At 54.4% G+C, this 25,715-nt stretch overlaps 1 protein-coding gene across 1 annotated transcript in view; it reads left to right on the top strand.

The window, feature by feature from the left end:
* pot1 (protection of telomeres 1 homolog) overlaps nucleotides 1-25,715 on the top strand; it is a 373,135-nt gene extending 347,420 nt beyond the window's left edge. Inside the window, exons 16-20 of the mRNA XM_078221203.1 lie at nucleotides 581-716; nucleotides 3,603-3,691; nucleotides 6,753-6,847; nucleotides 8,619-8,724; nucleotides 24,973-25,715. Coding sequence (XP_078077329.1) covers nucleotides 581-716; nucleotides 3,603-3,691; nucleotides 6,753-6,847; nucleotides 8,619-8,724; nucleotides 24,973-25,088 — 542 coding nt within the window. The 3' untranslated portion in view covers nucleotides 25,089-25,715. The remainder of the gene's footprint in view (nucleotides 1-580; nucleotides 717-3,602; nucleotides 3,692-6,752; nucleotides 6,848-8,618; nucleotides 8,725-24,972) is intronic.

The following is a 25,715-nucleotide window of genomic DNA, read 5'->3' as shown; positions in this document are numbered from 1 at the left end:
CCAGTTAGGTGTGAATCACTTTAACTCTTTCCTCCCTCACTGTTGCTAAACCTAAGACTCTGCCTGTGGTTCTGCTAATTAACCCAGAACCCTCTTCCACAGCTAGCAAGCCAATACACAAATGGAAAGCATATTAACCATGTGCTTATAGCACATATTCTTGCATTTTTGCTCGATCTTAATACAAAAAGTATTACTTCAGTTCCATACTTTTATTAGTATTAACAGGATTTATACCAGTAAACTGCAGATGAAACAGTTTATGCTACAGAGGGTGGGCCTGTGATATGAACCCTCTCTTATTGTTACTTATACTAATCATTGTTGATAACTCATACAATGCTGCTTTGGAGTGTTCCAGTGGAAATTGAATTTTCTATCAACAACTATTTTAGTTTAAAGAAGGAAATTAAATGAAAACCTATTCAAGTCTGGAATACATATTTGAATTAACTCACTCCTGGTGGTGGTTAGTAAGTGTGGTATTTATTTACATCAAGATGACATTTATTGAACACTATGTGATGAATTTTGAACTGCTTGTATTGTTAAGTTACATTTTCTGTTCTTTTCTTCGAAGGAGTAACTCTAAATGAGCTGTACCGACTCTCCAAGAGGTTTGGGAGCATCATTCCCATCACTTCCAGGACAAAATGCCTGACTTTGAATGAGCTTTCCATTCCATTCCTGATACAAGATAGGAAATGGCATTATGGGTAATCCTTGTTGAATCTTGTCTTCTTTGCTTTTGCCCTCCAGATTTCAACCTCCTCACGCATCACACGAGCTTATATTTGTCCTTTAGAAAAAGAGGACAGAAAGGGGATAAATTGGCAAGACCCCTTTCAGGTTGTGCTGACAGTATCCTATTTCCAACAGGATACATCATTTCCATTCCCCCAGCCTCCAACAATAAGGTTGAGTGCCCCAATTGATTGTCCATCTGAAACATGATATTACTCCCACATACATGGAAAGTGAAAGCTCCCTGATACAATCAGCATAGTGCCCCGTGTAATCAGTTCCTTCATCCTTTTGAGCTGCAGAGACAATGGGAACCATCATTAACCATCACCTAAATTCCCCTCTCAGAATAGCAACGGATGGGAAATGAATGGTTTGCGTTCTGCAGTTTTTTTCTGTCCATCACTCGGAGACAGAAAATGTGTTCGCAGGGCACTGACGTGTCACCCAGTACCCATTTCAAACTGGATAATTCGGACAAATTGCACATTTTAACAGATCCTCTTTGTGGTTGCCCAGCTATAACAAAAATATAGAAGTCTTATTATGAATCAGAACAGTGAAGTTGCCTGAGAGACCGTCTACATCATGTTTCACACATTAAAGTGCCCTTAACACAAATTGCAAGATTTTCTGAATGCCTCACAATTTAAACCAGCTAAAAACATTTCAGTCATTGTCTCCTTGTCATGATTGGCTGAAATGTTCCAGGAACAAATCACTCTACACTTCATCGCTTTCCATTTATTTTATTGTTTCTGTTTCAACAATCTCTTACACCCCTTCTTCCCATTCTGTGTTCATTGCCACAGAAGACATTTCATGGAAGTCATTTATTTAATGATGGATTGGTGTGTATTATGACTAAAGTTGTTTGCAGTTTACAGCGATCTAGATGTCTGCAAAGCATATAGAATCCCCACAGTGCAGAAGGAGGATACCGGCCTATCGAGTCTGCACCAATCACAATCCCACGCAGCCCCTATTCCCATAACCCCACATATTAACCCTGCTAATCCCCCTGACACTAGGGTCAATTTAGCATGGCTCATCAACCTAACCCGCACATCTTTGGACTGTGGGAGGAAACCGGAGCACCCGAAGGAAACCCATGCAGACACGGGGAGAATGTGCAAACTCCGCACAGACAGTAACCTGAAGCCGGAATTGAACCCGGTTCCCTGGTGCTGTGAGGCAGCAGTGCTAACCACTGTGTCACCGTGCCGCCCATATTTTGGCAAGCTAGTTGTATGTTTATCAAAAATCACATGTGTAACCCATCCAAGGTAGAAAAACCAAAGAAAATGGACGGTGTGAGGGTATACTGCAATATAAATGAACATGTTTTTTGGCCACTATTTTAACAGAGGCATTCAAATTGCGAAAGTGTGTCTTTTGAACTTATCTACTGGAAACCTAACAAACACTCCGGCTGATGAACATGGTCATCTTCGACTCAAAGGACAAGAAACACATCCACAAGCTAATTTCGCACAGTCCAGTCATACCGCATTGACTAAGCAAAGATTTTTTTAAATTATACCTTATATTAAAATGTAATTCAGCTGTTAAAACTGCCATGTAGCTGCTGATAATCTTGCTAGGTTCTAATTTGTATTAGAGAACAGAAAATAGGTGGGATTTGCCAGCCGTTTCCGCCGACAGGATCTTCCGATCCTGCCAATGGCGAGCCCCCGTTGTGTAATTCCCGGCAGTGAAGGGTGCAAACAGTGGGAAACCCTGTTGACAGTGATGGGACCAGAAGATCCTGTTGCCACAAAACTGGATCCTGTAGAGGGACAGGTAGTATTGAGGAAGCAGGAGGGCTGCAGAAGAACTTGGACAGGTTAGGAGAGTGGGCAAAGAAGTGGCAGATGGAATACAATGTGGAAAAGCTTATGCATTTTGGAAGGAGGAATGGAGGCATCTACTTATTTTCTAAATGGGGAAATGCTTAGGAAATCAGAAACACAAAGGGACTTGGGAGTCATTGTTCAAATTCTCTTAAGGTTAATGTGCAGGTTCAGTCGGCAGTTAGGAAGGCAAATGCAATGTTAGCATTCATGTCGGGAGGGCTAGAATACAAGAGCAGGGATGTACTTCTGAGGCTGTATAAGGCTCTGGTCAGACCCCATTTGGAGTTTTGAGAGCAGATTTGGGCCCTGTATCTAAGGAAGGATGTACTGGCCTTGGAAAGGGTCCAGAAGAGGTTCACAAGAATGATCCCTGGAATTAAGAGTTGGTTGTATGAGGAACAGTTGAAGACTCTGGATCTGTACTCGTTGGAGTTTAGAAGGATGAGGGAGGATCTTATTGAAATTTACAGGATACTGTGAGGCCTGGATAGAGTGGATGTGGAGAGGATGTTTCCACAAGTAGGAAAAACTAGAACCAGAGGGCATAACCTCAGGCTAAAGGGATGATCCTTTAAAACAGAGATGAGGAGGAATTTCTTCAGCCAGAGAGTGGTGAATCTGTGGAACTCTTTGCCGCAGAAGGCTGTGGAGGCCAGGTTATTGAGTGTCTTTAAGACAGAGATAGATATGTTCTTGATTAATAAAGGGATCGGGGTTATGGGAAAAGGCAGGAGAATGGGGATGAGAAAGATATCAGCCATGATTGAATGGCGGAGCAGATCTCGATTGGCTGAGTGGCCTAATTCTGATCCTATGATTTATGGTTTTGAAATGTGCCACAGGATGGGGGTGGGAGCGGAAGATCCCTCCCAATGTGTCGTTCAAGAGAGTGAATTGTTATAAAAGCTATTAAATGATGAATGAATCTAGATGGTTCTGAAAATGAGATGAGGAAATTTGGTTCCCAGCTTGCTTCCTGAATGTTGATTCTTTTCTCACCAGTTGCAGGCATTGTTCTCATCCTCAACCAATGGATGCTCTTCAGTCTCTGTCTCAAACCGGACCATGGGAGTCGTCTGTGATAGCCAAAAGTAAGCTTTATTATTTTCTAGCAGATGTTATGCCCCCACATCACTCTGCAAGTTGTTTTGGAATCCTTGCAGAACAGAAGTAATTATTCTGCAAATGCGTAGCAAAAACTGAGTGGCACAGTATTCTACTGTGGCACAGTACTGTACTCTACTGGGTGGCACAGTGGTTAGCACTGCTGCCTCACAGTGCCAGGGTCCCGGGTTCGATTCCCGGCTTGGGTCACTGTCTGTGTGGAGTCTGCACGTTCTTCCTGTCTACGTGGGTTTCTGCCGGTGCTCCGGTTTCCTCCCACAGTCCAAGGATGCGAGGGTTAGGTGGATTTGCCATGCTAAATTGCCCCTTAATGTCAGGGTGGCTAACTAGGGTAAATGCATGGGGTTATAGGGATAGGGCTTGGGTGGGATTGTGGTCGATGCAGACTCAATGGGCTGAATGGCCTCCTTCTGCACTGTAGGAGTCTATGATTTTATGAAATACCCACCAACTTTAATCCTCTCCCTGGTCACTCTCTGAGGTGGAACCAAACTGTGTGCAACTTTGAACATCACTGTTGTCTCTGAGATGAATTTCTGGTCATGTATTTGCTACATCACCCAAATCACCTACTTCCATCTTGTAACGTCACCCATCTCCACCTTGCCTCAACACACTGTTGCTGAGATCCTGATCCAAGCCCCTGTTACATCTTGACTTGAGTATTCTAATACTCGCCTGTCCAGCCTCCCATTTTCCACCTCTGTAAGCTTGAACTCATTGGAAACTCAGCTGCCCTTACCCTCAATCACACTAAGTCCTGTTCACTCAACTCCTACATTGGCATCCGGCCTAACATCTCAATTTTAAAATCTTTGTCCTTGTTTTCACGTCCATCCCTCTCAATCCTTGTAACCTCCTCCAGCCCCACAAGTTCTCTGAGCTCTTCCAACTCTGGCCTCCTGCACAACTCAGTCTTTCGCTCTTTGCAGCCATGCATTCAGCCACCTGAGCCCTAAGCTGTAAAATTCCCTCCCTATACCTCCTTTAGGTCACTCCTTAAAGTTAAGCTACTTCGCCGGTCATAACATCACTTTATGTGATTGGCTACCAGACTTTATTTCATAACTTTCCTGTGACCATAACTTATGAAATAGGAGCATAAGCAGGTCATTTGGCTCCTCAAGCCTGCTCCGCCATTCAATAAGATCATGGATGATCCGATTGCGTTGAGTTCCATATTCCCCATTTACCCCCGATAACCTTAGTTTCTTATTGGGCAAGAGGATCAATCTGCCTCTGCTGTAAAAATATTCAGTGACTTCACTTCCGCCACCTTCTGAGGCAGAGAGTTCCAAAATCGCATAACCCTCTGAGAGAAAGATGTTGGTCCTATAAAGGCAACCTCTAATTTTAAAACAGTATTCACTAGCTCTGGGCTCATCCACATGAGGCTAACTGGCCTATAATTTCCTGTTTTCTGCTTCCCTCCCTTCTTGAACAGAGCGGTTATATCTGCTACTTTCCAAACTGATGGAACCTCTCCAGAATCTTGGAAACAAATTTTGGAAAATTAATACCAATGCGTCTACTATTTCATTAGCCAACTCTATTAAGACCCTAGGATGAAGTCCATCGGGACCCAGAGACTTGTCAGCCTGCAGATCCATCAATTTGTTCATTACCGCTTCCCTAGTGATTGTAACATGAAGCGTCTTTGAATGTTTGACTACACTAAAGACACTAAATAAATGAAAATAACTGTTCTTGTTTTGCTGTTCATGATATGCTCGCTGTTTTGAACATGAAATATTATCTTGAAAAGTCTGAATTTGCAGAGATTTTTTTACGTTGAAGAAACAATATAAAACCCATAATGCAGGACCTCAGTAAGACTGGTTCAGTGATATTAAGCTTGAGTTTTAAAATCCTGTCGTTATAAGAGGAAGAGACAAGGGGAGGGGTGTGGCGGGGGCCATCTTACCATCGCTACCATCACGCCCCCACCGGCTGATGGACAGGGTGAGCCGTTAAGATCACGAGAGAGCTGAGAAACCAGATTCACGCCCAATTTCTCGGCTCTCGCAATCTTACCGGCACCGGATATCCAGCAAGGTCAGCCTCACGCCCACTTCCAGCGCGAGGCTGAAAAAATCGTGTAAATTGCCATTGGCCGCGGGCCTCCATTGTAGCTGGTGGGAGGGAAGCCTGCTTTACGCCATGGAGGCTGGCTGAGAGCAGAGAGACCTGCGTGTGCACAATGGCGCCCTCTGCTGCACTCAGCCAGCGTTCAGGTGATTTTACGCTCGCCCCGCCCCCTACAGGCGGGAAACGGATTTTAATAGGTTTTTGTTTTGCTCTAACTGCATAAGGTCACAGATTTGGACTTGCCCAAAAAATGTTTTCTCCTGCTTTCACACTTGTTCTGGACTTTGAATTTTTTTCGTAAGATCACCCCCAAGGTTTCCATAGTTGAGATGCTGCAAAATGATGAATTATTCAACCTTAGTTACTCTATCCAGTGATTGCGCAGCTTAAGTATGATTTTAACTGGGATCAGTGAATGAGGGACAGATACCTCCTTATACATGGGACATAGTGTTCGAAACACCATTTTTAACAGCAAGAGATAACCAGTATCAACTGTAGATTATATGTTAAAGTTATGTATCGGAGTGCACTGTATTCTTGCATTGGAACTTCAGTGACACATTCTGAGATCAAGTTCATGTTTGGAAAATTTGGATCATAGAATCTTACAGCAGAAATGGAGGTTGTTCGGCCCATCAGGCCTGTGCTAGTTCTTCAAAAAAGAACAACTGATTAGACAAGCACCCCTGCTCTTCACCATAGACCTGCATTTCTTCCCTTTCCAAGTATATGTCCAATTCTGTTTTTTAACATAATTATCAAATCTGTTTCCACTGTCTTTTCAGGCAGTACAGCCCAGATCATAACAATGTGCTGACTAAAAAGAGTTCTCCTCGTCACAGCTCTCATAGTGTGGCCGCATTCACTATTAGAGGGTGTCCTAAGGGGCCTTGTCATTGTGGCTTTATTGCACATTAACATGTTTCCTTGCACCAGTTTTAGGCATTCAGCTTCTACGTTACGTGTTTGTCATGAGGTTTACACTTGATGATGGATCCGGATCACTGGATGCGTTGCTATGGGACGAGGCGGTAAGTCACCCTTTGACTCCCTGCCACCCCGCCCATTAGTTCTTAAAGGGTTAACAGAAACTTGCACCACAAGAGCTCTTTTGAGTTGTAAACACCACTTCCTTTAAAGATTTTCTTTTAAAAGACCAGTGCAAATATGAATATTTCTTCTTATTGAGGAAACCCGAAGGGAGACAGTGGCACAGTGGTAATGTGGATAGTAATCTAGAGGCCCAGGGGGACATGGGTTCAAATCGCACCATGGCAGCTGGTGGAATTTAAATTCAGTTCATAAATCTGGAATTGAAATCTAGTCTCAGTCATGGCAACCATGACCACTATGATCAGTTGTTGTAAAAACCCATCTGGTTGATTAATGTCCTTTCGGGGAGGAAATTTGCCATCCTTACCCGACCTGGCCAACATGTGATTCTAGACCCATAGCAACATGGTTGACTCTAAACTGCCCTTTGAAGTGTTCAGTTCAAGGAAAATTAGGGATGGGCAACAAATGCTGGTTTTGCCAGCGATGCCCACAACCCATGAAAAAATACAAAGGTTAGTTGCAAAGTACGCAATTTGGTAAAATCCAGTTCTGGTATCAGATGGTGGTGAAAACTATTGGGGTTTAGCAGTTTGGACTATTGCCAGTAATCCTCAGTCACCCATTCATTATTTATATTAATTGGGTTTACTTCTTTTAAACATTGTCACCACCAGTGACTATGATATAGATGGGGCGGCACGGTGGCACAGTGGTTAGCACTGCTGCCTCACAGTGCCGGGAATCCGGGTTCAATTCCGACCTCGGGTTACTGTCTGTGTGGAGTTTGCACATTCTCTCCGTGTCTGCGTGGGTTTCCTCCGATTTCCTCCCATAGTCCAAAGATGTGCGGGTTAGGTTGATTGGCCAAACTCAATTGCCCCTTAGTGTCAGGGGGATTAGCAGGGTAAATATGTGGGATTACGGGAATAGGGCCTGGGTGGGATTGTGGTCAGTGCAGACTCGATGGGCCGAATGGCCACCTCCTGCACTGAGGGGATTCTATGATGAGATATGATACAGTGCTGGAACTCAGATTGACACTGTTCAGATGGTCAATTATGAAAAATAACCGTCACTGTTCGCCATAGAATAGGTGGGAATATCAGTGACATTCAGTGGCAGAGACTGCCCAGTGGCTCAGGGGACTGCCAATTCCAACGTCCGCTTGCTTCCCGTGAAAAACAACCCGTGTGCAGGTTTGCAGCTCCAGCTCCCAGTGAATCCACACCTGTCACCACACCGCTCGCCCACCGCCACAGGACTTGTGACAGTTAGATTATGGATGATAGAAGGATGACGAATCTGACTGGGGTGGATTATGGTGAGAGAGATTTGCACATCGGCAGCCCCACTCTGTCAGCCTGACCTATATTTGGGCCACTGACAAGACAAGTCTGGACAGTTCTGTGGTTCACCTCACTGACTGACTCATTCGTTTCCTCAAAACATTTAATAGGCACTTTCCTGCTTGCTGGAAAGCAGACAACGCCTCAGGAAATTCAGACATTTGGTTTGAAAACTTGCTCTTCGCTTGCTTGTTCTTTAACATTTTCCGCTACATCCTGAGAGTCAATCAGTAACGATAAATGACAGCTTGACTGTCCTGGAAACGGGGCAGTTTCAAAACTGTTGGTTGTTAGCTCGGAGATAGGAGTCATGTTTCTTTTAAATTTAATTTTGATAATCAAGCTGAGAATTCAGCAGGTAACAGGAGCCCAATTAATTCTAATTCGTTCATCCCTTCAGGAACGATTTTTTGGCATTTCTGCGACTGATGTTGTGGTCGACGATGCACTGCAGGAAAAGCTAACAAGAATAATGGACACCTTGTGCCCACCAAGAACAAGTAAAGGTAACGGGCTACCCAGTATTTGCATTTTATATAATCTACACACAAGGGAAAGTTGGACATTTTCTGTTGTGATTTGCACTCACTATAGTTGCCTGGCACTTCAAAGAAGACCTAGTGTTTTAATCCAATTTAAAGTGTTAGAATCACACTGATGCTTCCTGGTGACTCATTACCCACTTAGAATCATTAATAATTCGATGGGGACATTCTCATCAAATTCATGAAGTGTCACACATCTTCTGCACATCTCCCCATGACAGGATTCAGCTGCAGAAAAAATAAACAGGGAAACATTGGCAACTCCGCTCCCTGTGCTCCCTGACCTATGTTGGCCTGTCCATCAAGGCCTCGAGTTTAAAATTCTCAACTTTCTTTTCAGATCCCTCCACACCTACCCCACCCCGATCTCTCCAGCCCGACAAGCTTTTGAGACCTCTGCCCTTCTTCAATCCTGACCTCTCTCACATTCCCGATTTTAATTGCTCCAGCTCTGCCAGCCGTACTTACAGCACACTCAGGCATAAGCTCCAGAATCTGCCCTCTCCACCTCTCTGTCCTCGCTCTTCTTTTAAGATGCGCCTTAAACTTGATCAAACTTTTCGTCGTCCTCCCCGGTAGCTCCTGGTTTTATCAGTATTATTTTTATTAAGCGCCTTGGGATGGAGCGACGCAGTGGTTAGCACTGCTGCCTCACAGCGCCAGGGACCCGGGTTCAATTCGGGTCACTGTCTGTGTAGATTTTGCATGTTCTCCCCGTGTCTGCGTACGTTTCCTCCAGGTGCTCCAGTTTCCTCCCACCTAACCTCCTCCCCCGAAACCCCATCCCCCGCCACCTCAAATTGTCTGTTGCCATGTCACTCAGTACCTGGCGATCTGGTAAACTGCACAACTCAGCCAGAGGGCAACTGAGTTAGAATGAGTATTAGGTGCATTGGCCATGCTAAATTGCCCCTTAGTGTCAGGGAATTAGCAGAGTAAATACGTAGTGTTACGGGTATAGGGCCTGGGTGGGATTATTATCGATACAGACTCAATGGGCCGAATGGCCTCTTTCTGCATTGTAGGGATTCTATGTTTTATCGTGTTAAATACACTTTGCGATGGTGGCTCGTATCATTTTCTATAAACTCTTTACCTACAGCTCCACTACTGAGACGTTCGAACTGAGCAGCCTTTACATGATGATGTATATGTGATCATTGCAAAGATAACTGCTGACAATATTGTAGCAAGCTCGCAGTGCAGCTCACAGCGATTTCCTAAAGGGAATAAACCGTCTCCTTACCTTCCCTTATCAAATAAAATGACACAAAAGCTGCTGTGCTTCATAATTTGTCAACCTGAAAATGTTGCACGAAGCAAGTGTCTGGCAAGTAAAGTGATTTCTGTAATCACGGTTTAAACCTGACGTTAAACACTTTTGACTCTTCTATCTGAACATCTCCATTCTCCTGGTTACAATTTCAGTCAGTCATTACCTGTCCTTCTCCAGTACAAGGAAGGAATGAGATAGAAAAGAGGCAGGTGGAGAGAGAGAAAATTGACAAGTCCCAAATGACCCTTGTATGGGAGAAGAAGTCTGTGGAAATAGGAAAGCAAATACAAGATGCTGTGCGCAGAGCGGTGACCATATTAGAAAGTTAATAAAGCCCGAAGAATTAGAGGGAGATACACTGTTGTTGAGTTCAATAATCAAGGCATCGGTGTCGGCACAAAGTTGGAGGAAAAGATGTAGATACTTTATTTTAAATGTCCAGTTAAAAGCCAGTTTTTAATCATTTCAACTCAATTGCCCTCTGGCTGAGTTGTGCAGTTTACCAGTGGGTCGCCAGGTACTGAGTGCCATGGCAACAGACAGTTCGAGGTGGCGGGGGGTGGGGGTGGTTCCGAGGGAGGAGGTGGGATGGGGGTGGTGGTGAGCTGCATCTCTCAGTTGAAGTGGATATGATTAACTCTTACTATGCAAAGCCCGAGGCCCAGCCCCCCTGCTGGGAGGCAGCTCACAGACAGGAAGGCCGTGAAAGACAATGAACTAGAGCTGTGTGATGCACTAATACTCTCCCGAACTGGCAGATAGGATAGATAACTCACTGATCTGCTTGCCTAGGCCAGGTAGGGTGAGACATAAAAGAATGGAGAATAATGGTGAGGAAAGGAAAAAGAAAATGCTTCATAAAATTATTAACATGTGGGTTCAGTAAGTCAACCAACAACTCAACAAATGTATGACACCTCATAAACCCAGGAAGGCCCGGTTGAATCCTTGGTCTATTCTGAGTAAATTATCTTCAGATTTCTTTTCCTTTTTTTGCCTCATGGGATGTGAGCACCACTGGCAAGGCCAGCATTTGTTGCCCATCCCTCGTTATCCTTGAACTGAGTGGCTTACTGTAGGTCTGGAATCATAGTAATGATGGCAGATTTTCTTCCCTGTAGGACATTAGTGATGATGTGGAGATGCCGTCGTTGGACTGGGGTGAACACCAAGGTTAAAGTCCAACAGGTTTCTTTGGTGGCACAAGTCACTAGCTTTCGGAGCACTGCTCCTTCATCAGGTGAGTGGGAGTTCTGTTCACAAACAGGGCATATAAAGACAGACTCAATTTACAAAATAATGGTTGGAATCTGAGTCTTTACAGGTGATCAAGTCTTAAAGGTACAGACAATGTGAGTAGAGAGAGGTTAAAGAGATGTGTATTGTCTCCAGACAGAACAGTTCGTGAGATTTTGCAAGCCCAGGCAAGTTATGGGGGTTACAGATATTGTGATATGAACCCAAGATCCCGGTTGAGGCCGTCCTCATGTGTGCGGAACTTGGCCATCAGTCTCTGCTCAGCGACTCTGCGTTGTCGTGTGTCGTGAAGGCCACCTTGAAGAACGCTTACCCGAAGATCAGAGGCCAAATGCCCGTGACCGCTGAAGTGTTTCCCAACAGGAAGAGAACACTCTTGCCTGGTGATTGTCGAGCGGTGTTCATTCATCCGTTGTCGTAGCGTCTGCATGGTCTCCCCAATGTACCATGCCTCGGGACATCCTTTCCTGCAGCGTATCAGGTAGACAACGTTGGCCGAGTTGCAAGTGTATGTACCGTGTACCTGGTGGATGGTGTTCTCACGTGAGATGATGGCATCCGTGTCGATGATCCGGCACGTCTTGCAGAGGGAGCTGTGGCAGGGTTGTGTGGTGTCGTGGTCACTGTTCTCCTGTAAAGACTCGCATTCCAACCATTATTTTGTAAAGTGAGATTGTGTCTTTATATGCCCTGTTTGTGAACCGAACTCCCACTTACATGATGAAGGAGCAGCGCTCCAAAAGCTAGTGACTTGTGCTACCAAATAAACCTATTGGACTTTAACCTGATGTTGTGAGACTTCTTACGACATTAGTTTTTACGATAGTAGATTATGGTTACCAATACTGAGACTAGCTTTCAATTCCAGATTTATTAATTGAATTTAAATTCCACCAACTGCCACGGTGGGTTTTGAACCCATCCCTCCCAGAGCATGAACATAGGCCTTTGGGCGACTAGTCCAGTGACATTATCACTATGCCACCTGGTGATAACATGGCTGCCAGCTCCCCAGTTAATGAGAAGAAAATGGGCCAAGGTTTCAGCTCCAGTGAGTGGATGGTACATGCATTCAGCCAAAATGTCTCCTGCACCCAAGTCGCTGTCTACACTCCCAATTAAAGGTCACATGCAAATAAGAAGTGCTTGGGCACAGTTCCAGAGAATGGCTGGTTACCTCTGGAACTGCAACATAGGAAGGAAAAGGAGTCTATATCTACAGGGAGGAAGGTAGGAGGTCTGGGGGGCGCAACTGACGCCTGATGGTTTGAAATTCGGAAATCAAATGTTGGTGGTCTGAAAAGTAAAATGGTGGTCAAAGTGAGAAATCAATTGTATTATAAAGTACAGGAACAGGCCATTCAGCCCAACTAGTTGTTCCTGGTGTTTATACTCCATACAAGCTTTGTCAGAGCTTTTTTCACGTAACACCTTCAGCAGATCCTTCTATTCCTTTCTCCCCCAAGCACTTAACTAGAATCATAGAATCGCTTCAGTGCAGAAGGAGACCATTCGGCCCATTCAGTTTGCACTGACTCTCCGACAGAGCATCTTATCCAGGCTCACCCCATATCCTATCCCCGTAACTCGATGCATTTACTTTGCTAATTCACCTAACCTGCACATCTTGGGACACTAAAGGGAAAATTAACATGGCCAATCCACCTAACCTGCACATCGTTGGACTGTGGGAGGAAACCTGAGCACCTGGGGGAAACCCACACAGACATGGGCAGAACGTGCAAACTACACAAACAGTCACCCAAGGCTGGAATTGAACTCGGGTCCCTGGCGCTGTGAGACAACAGTGCTAACCACTGTGCCATCATGCCTCCCCCAAGTTTGCCCACAAGTTCATCTATGCTATTCAACTGATCCGCTCCCCTTGGTAACAGGTTCTAAATTCCAATTGCTTTCTGGGTAAAACTTTACAGCATGGAAGAATGCCATTCAGCCATTCAGTCTGTGCTGGCCGACAAGCACCCATCCAGCCTAATTTCATTTTCCAGCTCTTGGCACATAGCCTGTTAGGTTACGGCACTTCAAGCTGATCGATACCCCTGCATCCTTACAGACAGTGAATCTCAGATATGCACCATCTCCCATTGTGGTATGATGGGCCTGCATCTTTAGGGGAGCATGCCTTGAACTGCTGCCAATCATCATCCCACCTCAACAGGTTGGGATGTATCAGTCTAATGACATGTGCTGAATATGCAAGCAGCAGGGTAGGGATTAGAGGTGCTGTACTGAGCCTCCGAATGAACATTATCTGTAAAAAGGCTCATTTTCACATTATTTCACCAATCCTTGTGAATGATTGGTACGTTATGTCAGAGAGAAGAACATAACACCTTCTGGGTGAAAGGGTTTCCTTTGAACTCCTCTACCTCTTACCCTAAATCTATGCCCATGGTTATAAATCCTTTGACCAAAGGCAAGAGGGTATTCCTGTCCACACTATAGTTTTATACATTTCTCTTGCATTCTGAATTATTATTATTATTAATGATGGTCTTAAATTTGGAACCCCTATTTTAACTTCCCTACGCCGACTCTGTTCAGCTTTGATTGTTTGAAAGGTGGAAACACATTGCTCATTAAATAACTTCCACTGTAGTGAACATGTTTAGGGAAATGGTTCCAGCCCAGCATGTCACACATCTTGCTGCCATCACTCTCAGCAGCATTTGTAACACCTATGTGTGGATTTACAGAACCATAGTAACAGTACAGTTCAGGGCTAATTGCGCAGGCACTTCTGGGATGCCATTTCAGACCTGCTGTGGCAATTGTAATCGTCAGATTATCAACACAAAATTGCATCTCGCGTTGAAAGTCTTTCAAATCATACCTTAATTAAACAGGGAAAAATGTCAGTGAAACCGAGTCTTTATTCCAAAATCCTCTTCCAGTGGTAAGAATCTTTCATCCTGATTTCATAAAGAGGAACAGTTTGTAGCTACAACCTTCATGCGTAGAATGTAATTATAGAGACGAACAGGCAGTGTGAGTGGACCCAAGACAACAGTGTAATAATCCGACACCGGCAGGTAAATAATATCTGAGACCCGGAAATCATAAACTCTTATTTTTCACTTGCTTATGTATTGGTCATATATCAACATTGAACATCTCAAGACTAACAATGACCTCTGGGAATACGATTCTTTGTCATTCCTCTCCCTGGGTTTTAAGTAAAGTATTATATTTTGGAATTTTATTTTCATTATTCATTCCCAACCACACAGCTCCATACCTTTATTCCCCAATCCTTTCCTTTTCGCTCCCACCTATGCTTTTGACGTGCCCTATTCCATTTCCATTCCCCCATCCCAATCCACCCCCAATTTAGACCTGCTCCATCCTCTCCCCGCGCCCTCCTCTCTCCCCGCGCCCTCCTCTCTCTCTGCGCCCTCCTCTCTCTCTGCGCCCTCCTCTCTCTCTGCGCTCTCCCTGCGCCCTCCTCTCTCCCCGCGCCCTCCTCTCTCTCTGCGCCCTCCTCTCTCCCCGCACCCTCCTCTCTCCCCGCGCCCTCCTCTCTCTCTGCGCCCTCCTCTCTCTCTGCGCCCTCCTCTCTCTCTGCGCCCTCCTCTCTCTCTGCGCCCTCCTCTCTCTCTGCGCCCTCCTCTCTCCCCGCGCCCTCCTCTCTCCCTGCGCCCTCCTCTCTCCCCGCGCCCTCCTCTCTCCCTGCGCCCTCTTCTCTCCCCACGCCCTCGTCTCTCCCCGCGCCCTCCTCTCGCCCCGCGCCCTCCTCTCTCCCCGCGCCCTCCTCTCTCCCCGCGCCCTCCTCTCTCCCCGCGCCCTCCTCTCTCCCCGCGCCCTCCTCTCTCCCCGCGCCCTCCTCTCTCCCCGCGCCCTCCTCTCTCCCCGCGCCCTCCTCTCTCCCCGCGCCCTCCTCTCTCCCCGCGCCCTCCTCTCTCCCCGCGCCCTCCTCTCTCCCCGCGCCCTCCTCTCTCCCCGCGCCCTCCTCTCTCTCTGCGCCCTCCTCTCTCCCCGCACCCTCCTCTCTCCCCGCGCCCTCCTCTCTCCCCGCGCCCTCCTCTCTCCCCGCGCCCTCCTCTCTCCCCGCGCCCTCCTCTCTCCCCGCGCCCTCCTCTCTCCCCGCGCCCTCCTCTCTCCCCGCGCCCTCCTCTCTCCCCGCGCCCTCCTCTCTCCCCGCGCCCTCCTCTCTCCCCGCGCCCTCCTCTCTCCCCGCGCCCTCCTCTCTCCCCGCGCCCTCCTCTCTCCCCGCGCCCTCCTCTCTCCCCGCGCCCTCCTCTCTCCCCGCGCCCTCCTCTCTCCCCGCGCCCTCCTCTCTCCCCGCGCCCTCCTCTCTCCCCGCGCCCTCCTCTCTCCCCGCGCCCTCCTCTCTCCCCGCGCCCTCCTCTCTCCCCGCGCCCTCCTCTCTCCCCGCGCCCTCCTCTCTCCCCGCGCCCTCCTCTCTCCCCGCGCCCTCCTCTCTCCCCGCGCCCTCCTCTCTCCCCGCGCCCTCCTCTCTCCCCGCGCCCTCCTCTCTCCCCGCGCCCTCCTCTCTCCCCGCGCCCTCCTCTCTCCCCGCGCCCTCCTCTCTCCCCGCGCCCTCCTCTCTCCCCGCGCCCTCCTCTCTCCCCGCGCCCTCCTCTCTCCCCGCGCCCTCCTCTCTCCCCGCGCCCTCCTCTCTCCCATCGCCCTCCTCTCTCCCATCGCCCTCCTCTCTCCCATCGCCCTCCTCTCTCCCATCGCCCTCCTCTCTCCCATCGCCCTCCTCTCTCCCATCGCCCTCCTCTCTCCCATCGCCCTCCTCTCTCCCATCGCCCTCCTCTCTCCCTGCGCCCTCCTCTCTCCCTGCGCCCTCCTCTCTCCCTGCGCCCTCCTCTCTCCCATCGCCCTCCTCTCTCCCCGCGCCCTCCTCTCTCCCCGCGCCCTCCTCTCTCCCCGCGCCCTCCTCTCTCCGTGCGCCCTCCTCTCTCCGTGCGCCCTCCTCTCTCCGTGCGCCCTCCTCTCTCCGTGCGCCCTCCTCTCTCCGTGCGCCCTCCTCTCTCCGTGCGCCCTCCTCTCTCCGTGCGCCCTCCTCTCTCCCCGCGCCCTCCACTCTCCCATCGCCCTCCTCTCTCCCATCGCCCTCCTCTCTCCCATCGCCCTCCTCTCTCCCATCGCCCTCCTCTCTCCCATCGCCCTCCTCTCTCCCATCGCCCTCCTCTCTCCCCGCGCCCTCCTCTCTCCCCGCGCCCTCCTCTCTCCCCGCGCCCTCCTCTCTCCCCGCGCCCTCCTCTCTCCCCGCGCCCTCCTCTCTCCCCGCGCCCTCCTCTCTCCCCGCGCCCTCCTCTCTCCCCGCGCCCTCCTCTCTCCCCGCGCCCTCCTCTCTCCCCGCGCCCTCCTCTCTCCCCGCGCCCTCCTCTCTCCCCGCGCCCTCCTCTCTCCCCGCGCCCTCCTCTCTCTCTGCGCCCTCCTCTCTCCCCGCCCCCTCCTCTCTTCCCGCACCCTCCTCTCTCCCCGCGCCCTCCTCTCTCCCCGCGCCCTCCTCCCTCCCCGCGCCCTCCTCTCTCCCCGCGCCCTCCTCTCTCCCCGCGCCCTCCTCTCTCCCCGCGCCCTCCTCTCTCCCCGCGCCCTCCTCTCTCCCCGCGCCCTCCTCTCTCCCCGCGCCCTCCTCTCTCCCCGCGCCCTCCTCTCTCCCCGCGCCCTCCTCTCTCCCCGCGCCCTCCTCTCTCCCCGCGCCCTCCTCTCTCCCCGCGCCCTCCTCTCTCCCCGCGCCCTCCTCTCTCCCCGCGCCCTCCTCTCTCCCCGCGCCCTCCTCTCTCCCCGCGCCCTCCTCTCTCCCCGCGCCCTCCTCTCTCCCCGCGCCCTCCTCTCTCCCCGCGCCCTCCTCTCTCCCCGCGCCCTCCTCTCTCCCCGCGCCCTCCTCTCTCCCCGCGCCCTCCTCTCTCCCCGCGCCCTCCTCTCTCCCCGCGCCCTCCTCTCTCCCCGCGCCCTCCTCTCTCCCCGCGCCCTCCTCTCTCCCCGCGCCCTCCTCTCTCCCCGCGCCCTCCTCTCTCCCCGCGCCCTCCTCTCTCCCCGCGCCCTCCTCTCTCCCCGCGCCCTCCTCTCTCCCCGCGCCCTCCTCTCTCCCCGCGCCCTCCTCTCTCCCCGCGCCCTCCTCTCTCCGTGCGCCCTCCTCTCTCCGTGCGCCCTCCTCTCTCCGTGCGCCCTCCTCTCTCCGTGCGCCCTCCTCTCTCCGTGCGCCCTCCTCTCTCCCCGCGCCCTCCTCTCTCCCCGCGCCCTCCTCTCTCCCCGCGCCCTCCTCTCTCCCCGCGCCCTCCTCTCTCCCCGCGCCCTCCTCTCTCCCATCGCCCTCCTCTCTCCCATCGCCCTCCTCTCTCCCATCGCCCTCCTCTCTCCCATCGCCCTCCTCTCTCCCATCGCCCTCCTCTCTCCCATCGCCCTCCTCTCTCCCATCGCCCTCCTCTCTCCCATCGCCCTCCTCTCTCCCTGCGCCCTCCTCTCTCCCTGCGCCCTCCTCTCTCCCTGCGCCCTCCTCTCTCCCATCGCCCTCCTCTCTCCCCGCGCCCTCCTCTCTCCCCGCGCCCTCCTCTCTCCCCGCGCCCTCCTCTCTCCGTGCGCCCTCCTCTCTCCGTGCGCCCTCCTCTCTCCGTGCGCCCTCCTCTCTCCGTGCGCCCTCCTCTCTCCGTGCGCCCTCCTCTCTCCGTGCGCCCTCCTCTCTCCGTGCGCCCTCCTCTCTCCGTGCGCCCTCCTCTCTCCGTGCGCCCTCCTCTCTCCGTGCGCCCTCCTCTCTCCGTGCGCCCTCCTCTCTCCGTGCGCCCTCCTCTCTCCGTGCGCCCTCCTCTCTCCGTGCGCCCTCCTCTCTCCGTGCGCCCTCCTCTCTCCCCGCGCCCTCCTCTCTCCGTGCGCCCTCCTCTCTCCGTGCGCCCTCCTCTCTCCGTGCGCCCTCCTCTCTCCGTGCGCCCTCCTCTCTCCGTGCGCCCTCCTCTCTCCGTGCGCCCTCCTCTCTCCCCGCGCCCTCCTCTCTCACCGCGCCCTCCTATCTCCGTGCGCCCTCCTCTCTCCCCGCGCCCTCCTCTCTCACCGCGCCCTCCTCTCTCACCGCGCCCTCCTCTCTCCCATCGCCCTCCTCTCTCCCATCGCCCTCCTCTCTCCCATCGCCCTCCTCTCTCCCATCGCCCTCCTCTCTCCCATCGCCCTCCTCTCTCCCCGCGCCCTCCTCTCTCCCTGCGCCCTCCTCTCTCCCATCGCCCTCCTCTCTCCCCGCGCCCTCCTCTCTCCCCGCGCCCTCCTCTCTCCCCGCGCCCTCCTCTCTCCCCGCGCCCTCCTCTCTCCCCGCGCCCTCCTCTCTCCCCGCGCCCTCCTCTCTCCGTGCGCCCTCCTCTCTCCGTGCGCCCTCCTCTCTCCGTGCGCCCTCCTCTCTCCGTGCGCCCTCCTCTCTCCGTGCGCCCTCCTCTCTCCGTGCGCCCTCCTCTCTCCGTGCGCCCTCCTCTCTCCGTGCGCCCTCCTCTCTCCGTGCGCCCTCCTCTCTCCGTGCGCCCTCCTCTCTCCCCGCGCCCTCCTCTCTCCGTGCGCCCTCCTCTCTCCGTGCGCCCTCCTCTCTCCGTGCGCCCTCCTCTCTCCGTGCGCCCTCCTCTCTCCGTGCGCCCTCCTCTCTCCGTGCGCCCTCCTCTCTCCCATCGCCCTCCTCTCTCCCATCGCCCTCCTCTCTCCCATCGCCCTCCTCTCTCCCTGCGCCCTCCTCTCTCCCTGCGCCCTCCTCTCTCCCTGCGCCCTCCTCTCTCCCTGCGCCCTCCTCTCTCCCTGCGCCCTCCTCTCTCCCTGCGCCCTCCTCTCTCCCTGCGCCCTCCTCTCTCCCATCGCCCTCCTCTCTCCCATCGCCCTCCTCTCTCCCCGCGCCAACAAAGAACAAAGAACAGTACAGCACAGGAAACAGGCCCTTCGGCCCTCCAAGCCTGTGCCGCTCCTTGGTCCAACTAGACCAATCGTTTGTATCCCTCCATTCCCAGGCTGCTCATGTGACTATCCAGGTAAGTCTTAAACGATGTCAGCGTGCCTGCCTCCACCACCCTACTTGGCAGCGCATTCCAGGCCCCCACCACCCTCTGTGTAAAAAAACATCCCTTTGATATCTGAGTTATACTTCGCCCCTCTCACTTTGAGCCCGCGACCCCTCGTGATCGTCACCTCCGACCTGGGAAAAAGCTTCCCACTGTTCACCCTATCTATACCCTTCATAATCTTGTACACCTCTATTAGATCTCCCCTCATTCTCCGTCTTTCCAGGGAGAACAGCCCCAGTTTACCCAATCTCTCCTCATAGCTAAGACCCTCCATACCAGGCAACATCCTGGTAAACCTTCTCTGCACTCTCTCTAACGCCGCCACGTCCTTCTGGTAGTGCGGCGACCAGAACTGGACCCAGTACTCCAAATGTGGCCTAACTAGCGTTCTATACAGCTGCATCATCAGACTCCAGCTTTTATACTCTATACCCCATCCTATAAAGGCAAGCATACCATATGCCTTCTTCACCACCTTCTCCACCTGTGTTGCCACCTTCAAGGATTTGTGGACTTGCACACCTAGGTCCCTCTGTGTTTCTATACTCCTGATGACTCTGCCATTTATTGTATAACTCCTCCCTACATTATTTCTTCCAAAATGCATCGCTTCGCATTTATCCGGATTAAACTCCATCTGCCACGTCTCCGCCCAATTTTCCAGCCTATCTATATCTTGCTGTATTGCCCGACAATGCTCTTCGCTATCCGCAAGTCCAGCCATCTTCGTGTCATCCGCAAACTTGCTGATTACACCAGTTACACCTTCTTCCAAATCATTTATATATATCACAAATAGCAGAGGTCCCAGTACAGAGCCCTGCGGAACACCACTGGTCACAGACCTCCAGCCGGAAAAAGACCCTTCGACCACTACCCTCTGTCTCCTATGGCCAAGCCAGTTCTCCACCCATCTAGCCACTTCTCCTTGTATCCCATGGGCCTTAACCTTCTTAACCAACCTGCCATGTGGGACTTTGTCAAATGCCTTACTGAAATCCATATAGACGACATCCACGGCCCTTCCTTCATCAACCGTTTTTGTCACTTCCTCAAAAAACTCCACCAAATTTGTATGGCACGACCTCCCTCTTACAAAACCATGCTGTCTGTCACTAATGAGATTGTTCCTTTCTAAATGCACATACATCCTGTCTCTAAGAATCCTCTCCAACAACTTCCCTACCACGGACGTCAAGCTCACCGGCCTATAATTTCCTGGGTTATCCCTGCTACCTTTCTTAAACAACGGGACCACATTCGCTATCCTCCAATCCTCAGGGACCTCACCCGTGTCCAAAGAAGCGACAAAGATTTCCGTCAGAGGCCCAGCAATTTCATCTCTCGTCTCCCTGAGCAGTCGAGAATAGATGCCATCAGGCCCTGGGGCTTTGTCAGTTTTAATGTTTCCTAAAAAACTTAACACTTCCTCTCTTGTAATGGAGATTTTCTCTAACGAGTCAACACCTCCCTCCGAGACACTCCCGGTTAACACGCCCCTCTCCTTCGTGAATACCGATGCAAAGTATTCATTTAGGATCTCCCCTATTCCCTTGGGTTCTAAGCATAATTCCCCTCCTTTGAACCTGAGAGGTCCGATTTTCTCCCTGACAACTCTTTTGTTCCTAACGTATGAATAGAATGCCTTAGGATTCTCCTTAATCCTGCCTGCCAAGAACATCTCGTGACCTCTTTTTGCCCTTCTAACTCCTCGTTTGAGTTCTTTCCTACACTCTCTGTATTCCTCCAGAGCTCCATCTGTTTTCAGTTGCCTGGACTTAACGTACGCCTCCCTTTTCATTTTAATCAGATCCTCAATTTCCCTGGTTATCCACGGCTCTCGAATCCTACCTTTCCTATCTTTCCTTTTTACAGGCACATGCCTATCCTGCAGCCTTATCAATAGTTCCTTAAAAGACTCCCACATGCCAGACGCGGACTTACCCTCGAACATCCTCTCCCAATCAACATCCACCAATTCCTGCCTAATCCGGCTATAGTTAGCCTTCTCCTCTCCACCCGCGCCCTCCTCTCCACCCGCGCCCTCCTCTCCACCCGCGCCCTCCTCTCCACCCGCGCCCTCCTCTCCACCCGCGCCCTCCTCTCCACCCGCGCCCTCCTCTCCACCCGCGCCCTCCTCTCCACCCGCGCCCTCCTCTCCACCCGCGCCCTCCTCTCCACCCGCGCCCTCCTCTCCACCCGCGCCCTCCTCTCCACCCGCGCCCTCCTCTCCACCCGCGCCCTCCTCTCCACCCGCGCCCTCCTCTCCACCCGCGCCCTCCTCTCCACCCGCGCCCTCCTCTCCACCCCGCGCCCTCCTCTCCACCCCGCGCCCTCCTCTCCACCCGCGCCCTCCTCTCCACCCGCGCCCTCCTCTCCACCCGCCCCCTCCTCTCCACCCGCCCCCTCCTCTCCACCCGCCCCCTCCTCTCCACCCGCCCCCTCCTCTCCACCCGCCCCCTCCTCTCCACCCTCCCCCTACTCTCCACCCGCCCCCTCCTCTCCACCCGCCCCCTCCTCTCCACCCGCCCCCTCCTCTCCACCCGCCCCCTCCCCTCTCCCCGCGCCCTCTCCCCGCGCTCCCTCCCCTCTCCCCGCGTCCTCTCCCCGTGCCCCCTCCCCTCTCCCCGCGCCCCCTCCCATCTCCCGGCGCCCACTCCCCTCTCCCCGTGCACTCTCCCCGCGCCCCCTCCCCTCTCCCCGCGCCCTCCCCGCGCCCCCTCCCCGCGCCCCCTCCCCGCGCCCCCTCTCCCCACGCCCTCTCCCCGCGCCCTCTCCCCGTGCCCCCTCCCTGCGCCCCTCTCCCCGCGCCCCCTCCCCTCTCCCGGCGCCCACTCCCCTCTCCCCGCGCAACCTCCCCTCTCCCCGCGCCCCCTCCCCTCTCCCCGCGACCTCCCCGTGCCCTCTCCCCGCGCCCCCTCCCCTCTCTCCGCGCCCCCTCCCCTCTCTCCGCGCCCCCTCCCCTCTCTCCGCGCCCCCTCCCCACTCCCCGCGCCCCCTCCCCTCTCCCCGTGCCCCCTCTCCGCGCCCCCTCCCCGCGCCCTCTCCCTGCTCCCCTCTCCCCGCGCCCCCTCCCCATTCCCCGCGCCCTCTCCCCGCGCCCTCTCCCCGTGCCCCCTCCCTGCGCCCCTCTCACCGCGCCCCGTCCCCTCTCCCCGCGCCCCCTCCCCTCTCCCTGCGCCCTCTCCCCGCTCCCCCTCCCCGCGCCCCCTCCCCTCTCCCCGCGCCCCCTCCCCTCTCGCCGCGCCCCCTCCCCTCTCCCCGCGCCTCCTCTGCTCTCCCCGCGCCCCCTCCCTTCTCCCCGCGCCCTCTCCCCCTTGCCTCCTCCCCTCTCCCCCAGCCCGCTCTCCCCCCGCCCCCACTCCCACGCCCCATCTCCTCTCCCCCGCCCCCTCTCCTCTCCCCCGCCCCCTCTCCACTCCCCCCGCCCCCTCTCCTCCCGCACCCTCCCCCCTCCCCCCGCCCCCTCCCCTCTCCCCCCGCCCCCTCCCCTCTCCCCCCGCCCCCTCCCCTCTCCCCCCGCCCCCTCCCCTCTCCCCCCGCCCCCTCCCCTCTCCCCCCGCCCCCTCCCCTCTCCCCCCGCACCCTCCCCTCTCCCCCGCACCCTCCCCTCTCCCCCCGCACGCTCCCCTCTCCCCCCGCACTCTCCCCTCTCCCCCCGCCCACTCCCCTCCCCCCCCACCCCCTCCCCTCTCCCCCCACCCCCTCCCCTCTCCCCCCCGCCCCCGCCCCCTCCCCTCACCCCTCCCCGCTCGCCTCGCGCCCCGCCCCGCTACCCCCGCTCCCCTCCCCGCACCCCTGGCCGCTCTCCCCGCGCCCCTGCCCGCTGCCCCCGCTCCTCCTGCTCCCCCCGCGCCCCTCCCCGCTCCACCCGCACCCCACCCCGCTTCCCCGCGGCCCTCCCCACTCCCCCCACACCCCTTCCCCCGTGCCCCTCCCCGCTCCCTCTGAGTCGCTCCCCCCCGAGCCCCTCCTCTCTCTCCCCCCCTCCCCTCTCCCCCCGCGCCCCTCCTCTCTCCCCCCCGCGCCCCTCCTCTCTCCCCCCCGCGCCCCTCCTCTCTCCCCCCCGCGCCCCTCCTCTCTCCCCCCCGCGCCCCTCCTCTCTCCCCCCCGCGCCCCTCCTCTCTCCCCCCCGCGCCCCTCCTCTCTCCCCCCCGCGCCCCTCCTCTCTCCCCCCCGCGCCCCTCCTCTCTCCCCCCCGCGCCCCCCCTCTCTCCCCCCCGCGCCCCTCCTCTCTCCCCCTGCGCCCCTCCTCTCTCCCCCCGCGCCCCTCCTCTCTCCCCCCGCGCCCCTCCTCTCTCCCCCCGCGCCCCTCCTCTCTCCCCCCGCGCCCCTCCTCTCTCCCCCCGCGCCCCTCCTCTCTCCCCCCGCGCCCCTCCTCTCTCCCCCCGCGCCCCTCCTCTCTCCCCCCGTGCCCCTCCTCTCTCCCCCCGCGCCCCTCCTCTCTCCCCCCGCGCCCTCCTCTCTCCCCCCGCGCCCCTCCTCTCTCCCCCCGCGCCCCTCCTCTCTCCCCCCGCGCCCCTCCTCTCTCCCCCCGCGCCCCTCCTCTCTCCCCCCGCGCCCCTCCTCTCTTCCCCCGCGCCCCTCCTCTCTTCCCCCGCGCCCCTCCTCTCTCCCCCCGCGCCCCTCCTCTCTCCCCCCGCGCCCCTCCTCTCTCCCCCCGCGCCCCTCCTCTCTCCCCCCGCGCCCCTCCTCTCTCCCCCCGCGCCCCTCCTCTCTCCCCCCGCGCCCCTCCTCTCTCCCCCCGCGCCCCTCCTCTCTCCCTCCCGCGCCCCTCCTCTCTCCCCCCTGCGCCCCTCCTCCCTCCCCCCATCCCCTCCTCTCTCCCCCCCGCGCCCCTCCTCTCTCCCCCCGCGCCCCTCCTCTCTCCCCCCGCGCCCCTCCTCTCTCCCCCGCGCCCCTCCTCTCTCCCCCCGCGCCCCTCCTCTCTCCCCCCGCGCCCCTCCTCTCTCCCCCCGCGCCCCTCCTCTCTCCCCCCGCGCCCCTCCTCTCTCCCCCCGCGCCCCTCCTCTCTCCCCCCCCGCGCCCCTCCTCTCTCCCCCGCGCCCCTCCTCTCTCCCCTCCGCGCCCCTCCTCTCTCCCCCCCGCGCCCCTCCTCTCTCCCCCCCGCGCCCCTCCCCCCCGCGCCCCTCCTCTCTCCCCCCCGCGCCCCTCCTCTCTCCCCCCCGCGCCCCTCCTCTCTCCCCCCCGCGCCCCTCCTCTCTCCCCCCCGCGCCCCTCCTCTCTCCCCCCCGCGCCCCTCCTCTCTCCCCCCCGCGCCCCTCCTCTCTCCCCTCCGCGCCCCTCCTCTCTCCCCCCCGCGCCCCTCCTCTCTCCCCCCCGCGCCCCTCCTCTCTCCCCCCCGCGTCCCTCCTCTCTCCTCCCCGCGCCCCTCTTCTCTCCCCCCCCCGCGCCCCCTCTTCTCTCTCCCCCCCCGTGCGCCTCCTCTCTCTCCCCCCCCCATGCCCCTCCTCTCCCCCCTCCACTCCCTGCTCTCCCACGCTCTCCCCCTCCTCTCTGTCCCTGAACATGTAAGAATGCTTCTGAAATTAAAGATCAGAATTAGGAAAATATATATCTTGCTTTGTGATAGACTCAGGCTTCTTGCTGACCAATCTATCTAATATGTTGCTAAGAGTCATTTATCAATTCTGCTTTGATCATATTAAAATGTCTTTGTTACCCCTGTGCCTGCAGATGACTGCCCCTGGCTGGAATGCTGCATCAAGTCCTATTATGTCAATGAAGGCTCAGAGCAGAAGACACACTACCAGATATTTGATACCGTTGTTGCAGGAGCTGAGGACTTCTAAGATTTGATGTGCACGAAAGTAGCCCAACTTTACCAAGAATGAATCTCGTTATATTTCATTTTTTTAAATGAACCAAAGGCAGTGCTTTCTCGAAGAAGAGGCACAACTGCAGAGCTTCAGGTGTGAATATTCAGTCCAAGTTTCGGTACAAGTATGACAACATTTAGCAATGAAAACCAAACCCTCATTCTTCTGTGAAGAAACAGACTAGAATAATCTGGACCTATTAACATCTCCATAACACTCCTGCAACATATTCTGAGGATACCCTCATTGTTTGATTTTGTTTCCCAAACAAGTGTATCATTTTCCACTGTTAACTGTTATTAGAAGTGTATTTTTTTATGGAATACCTAAAGAGGAGGATATAATTAAGCAAGGAGGCTACTGTTTTATCATAAAACTCAATTACACTGATTGCAACGTGTAAGCCAATTACTATAGTACTTGTATTATTGCTTAACGAAGTAAACATTTCATGTTCAGCTTGGACAAATGTTACTTATTTTGTTACTCATCATCAGTTACATTTTTCTCATGAAATGCTTTGAATTTCTCCCTTTATTTCTTTTATTAACAGCTGCAATTTGTTTTTTGCCCTTCACAGATATTGCTTAAAAATGAGAT

The sequence above is a fragment of the Mustelus asterias genome, chromosome 9 (genome assembly GCF_964213995.1).
Source record: "Mustelus asterias chromosome 9, sMusAst1.hap1.1, whole genome shotgun sequence".
Taxonomy (NCBI): domain Eukaryota; kingdom Metazoa; phylum Chordata; class Chondrichthyes; order Carcharhiniformes; family Triakidae; genus Mustelus; species Mustelus asterias.
This window is presented reverse-complemented; position numbering and strand designations above follow the sequence as displayed.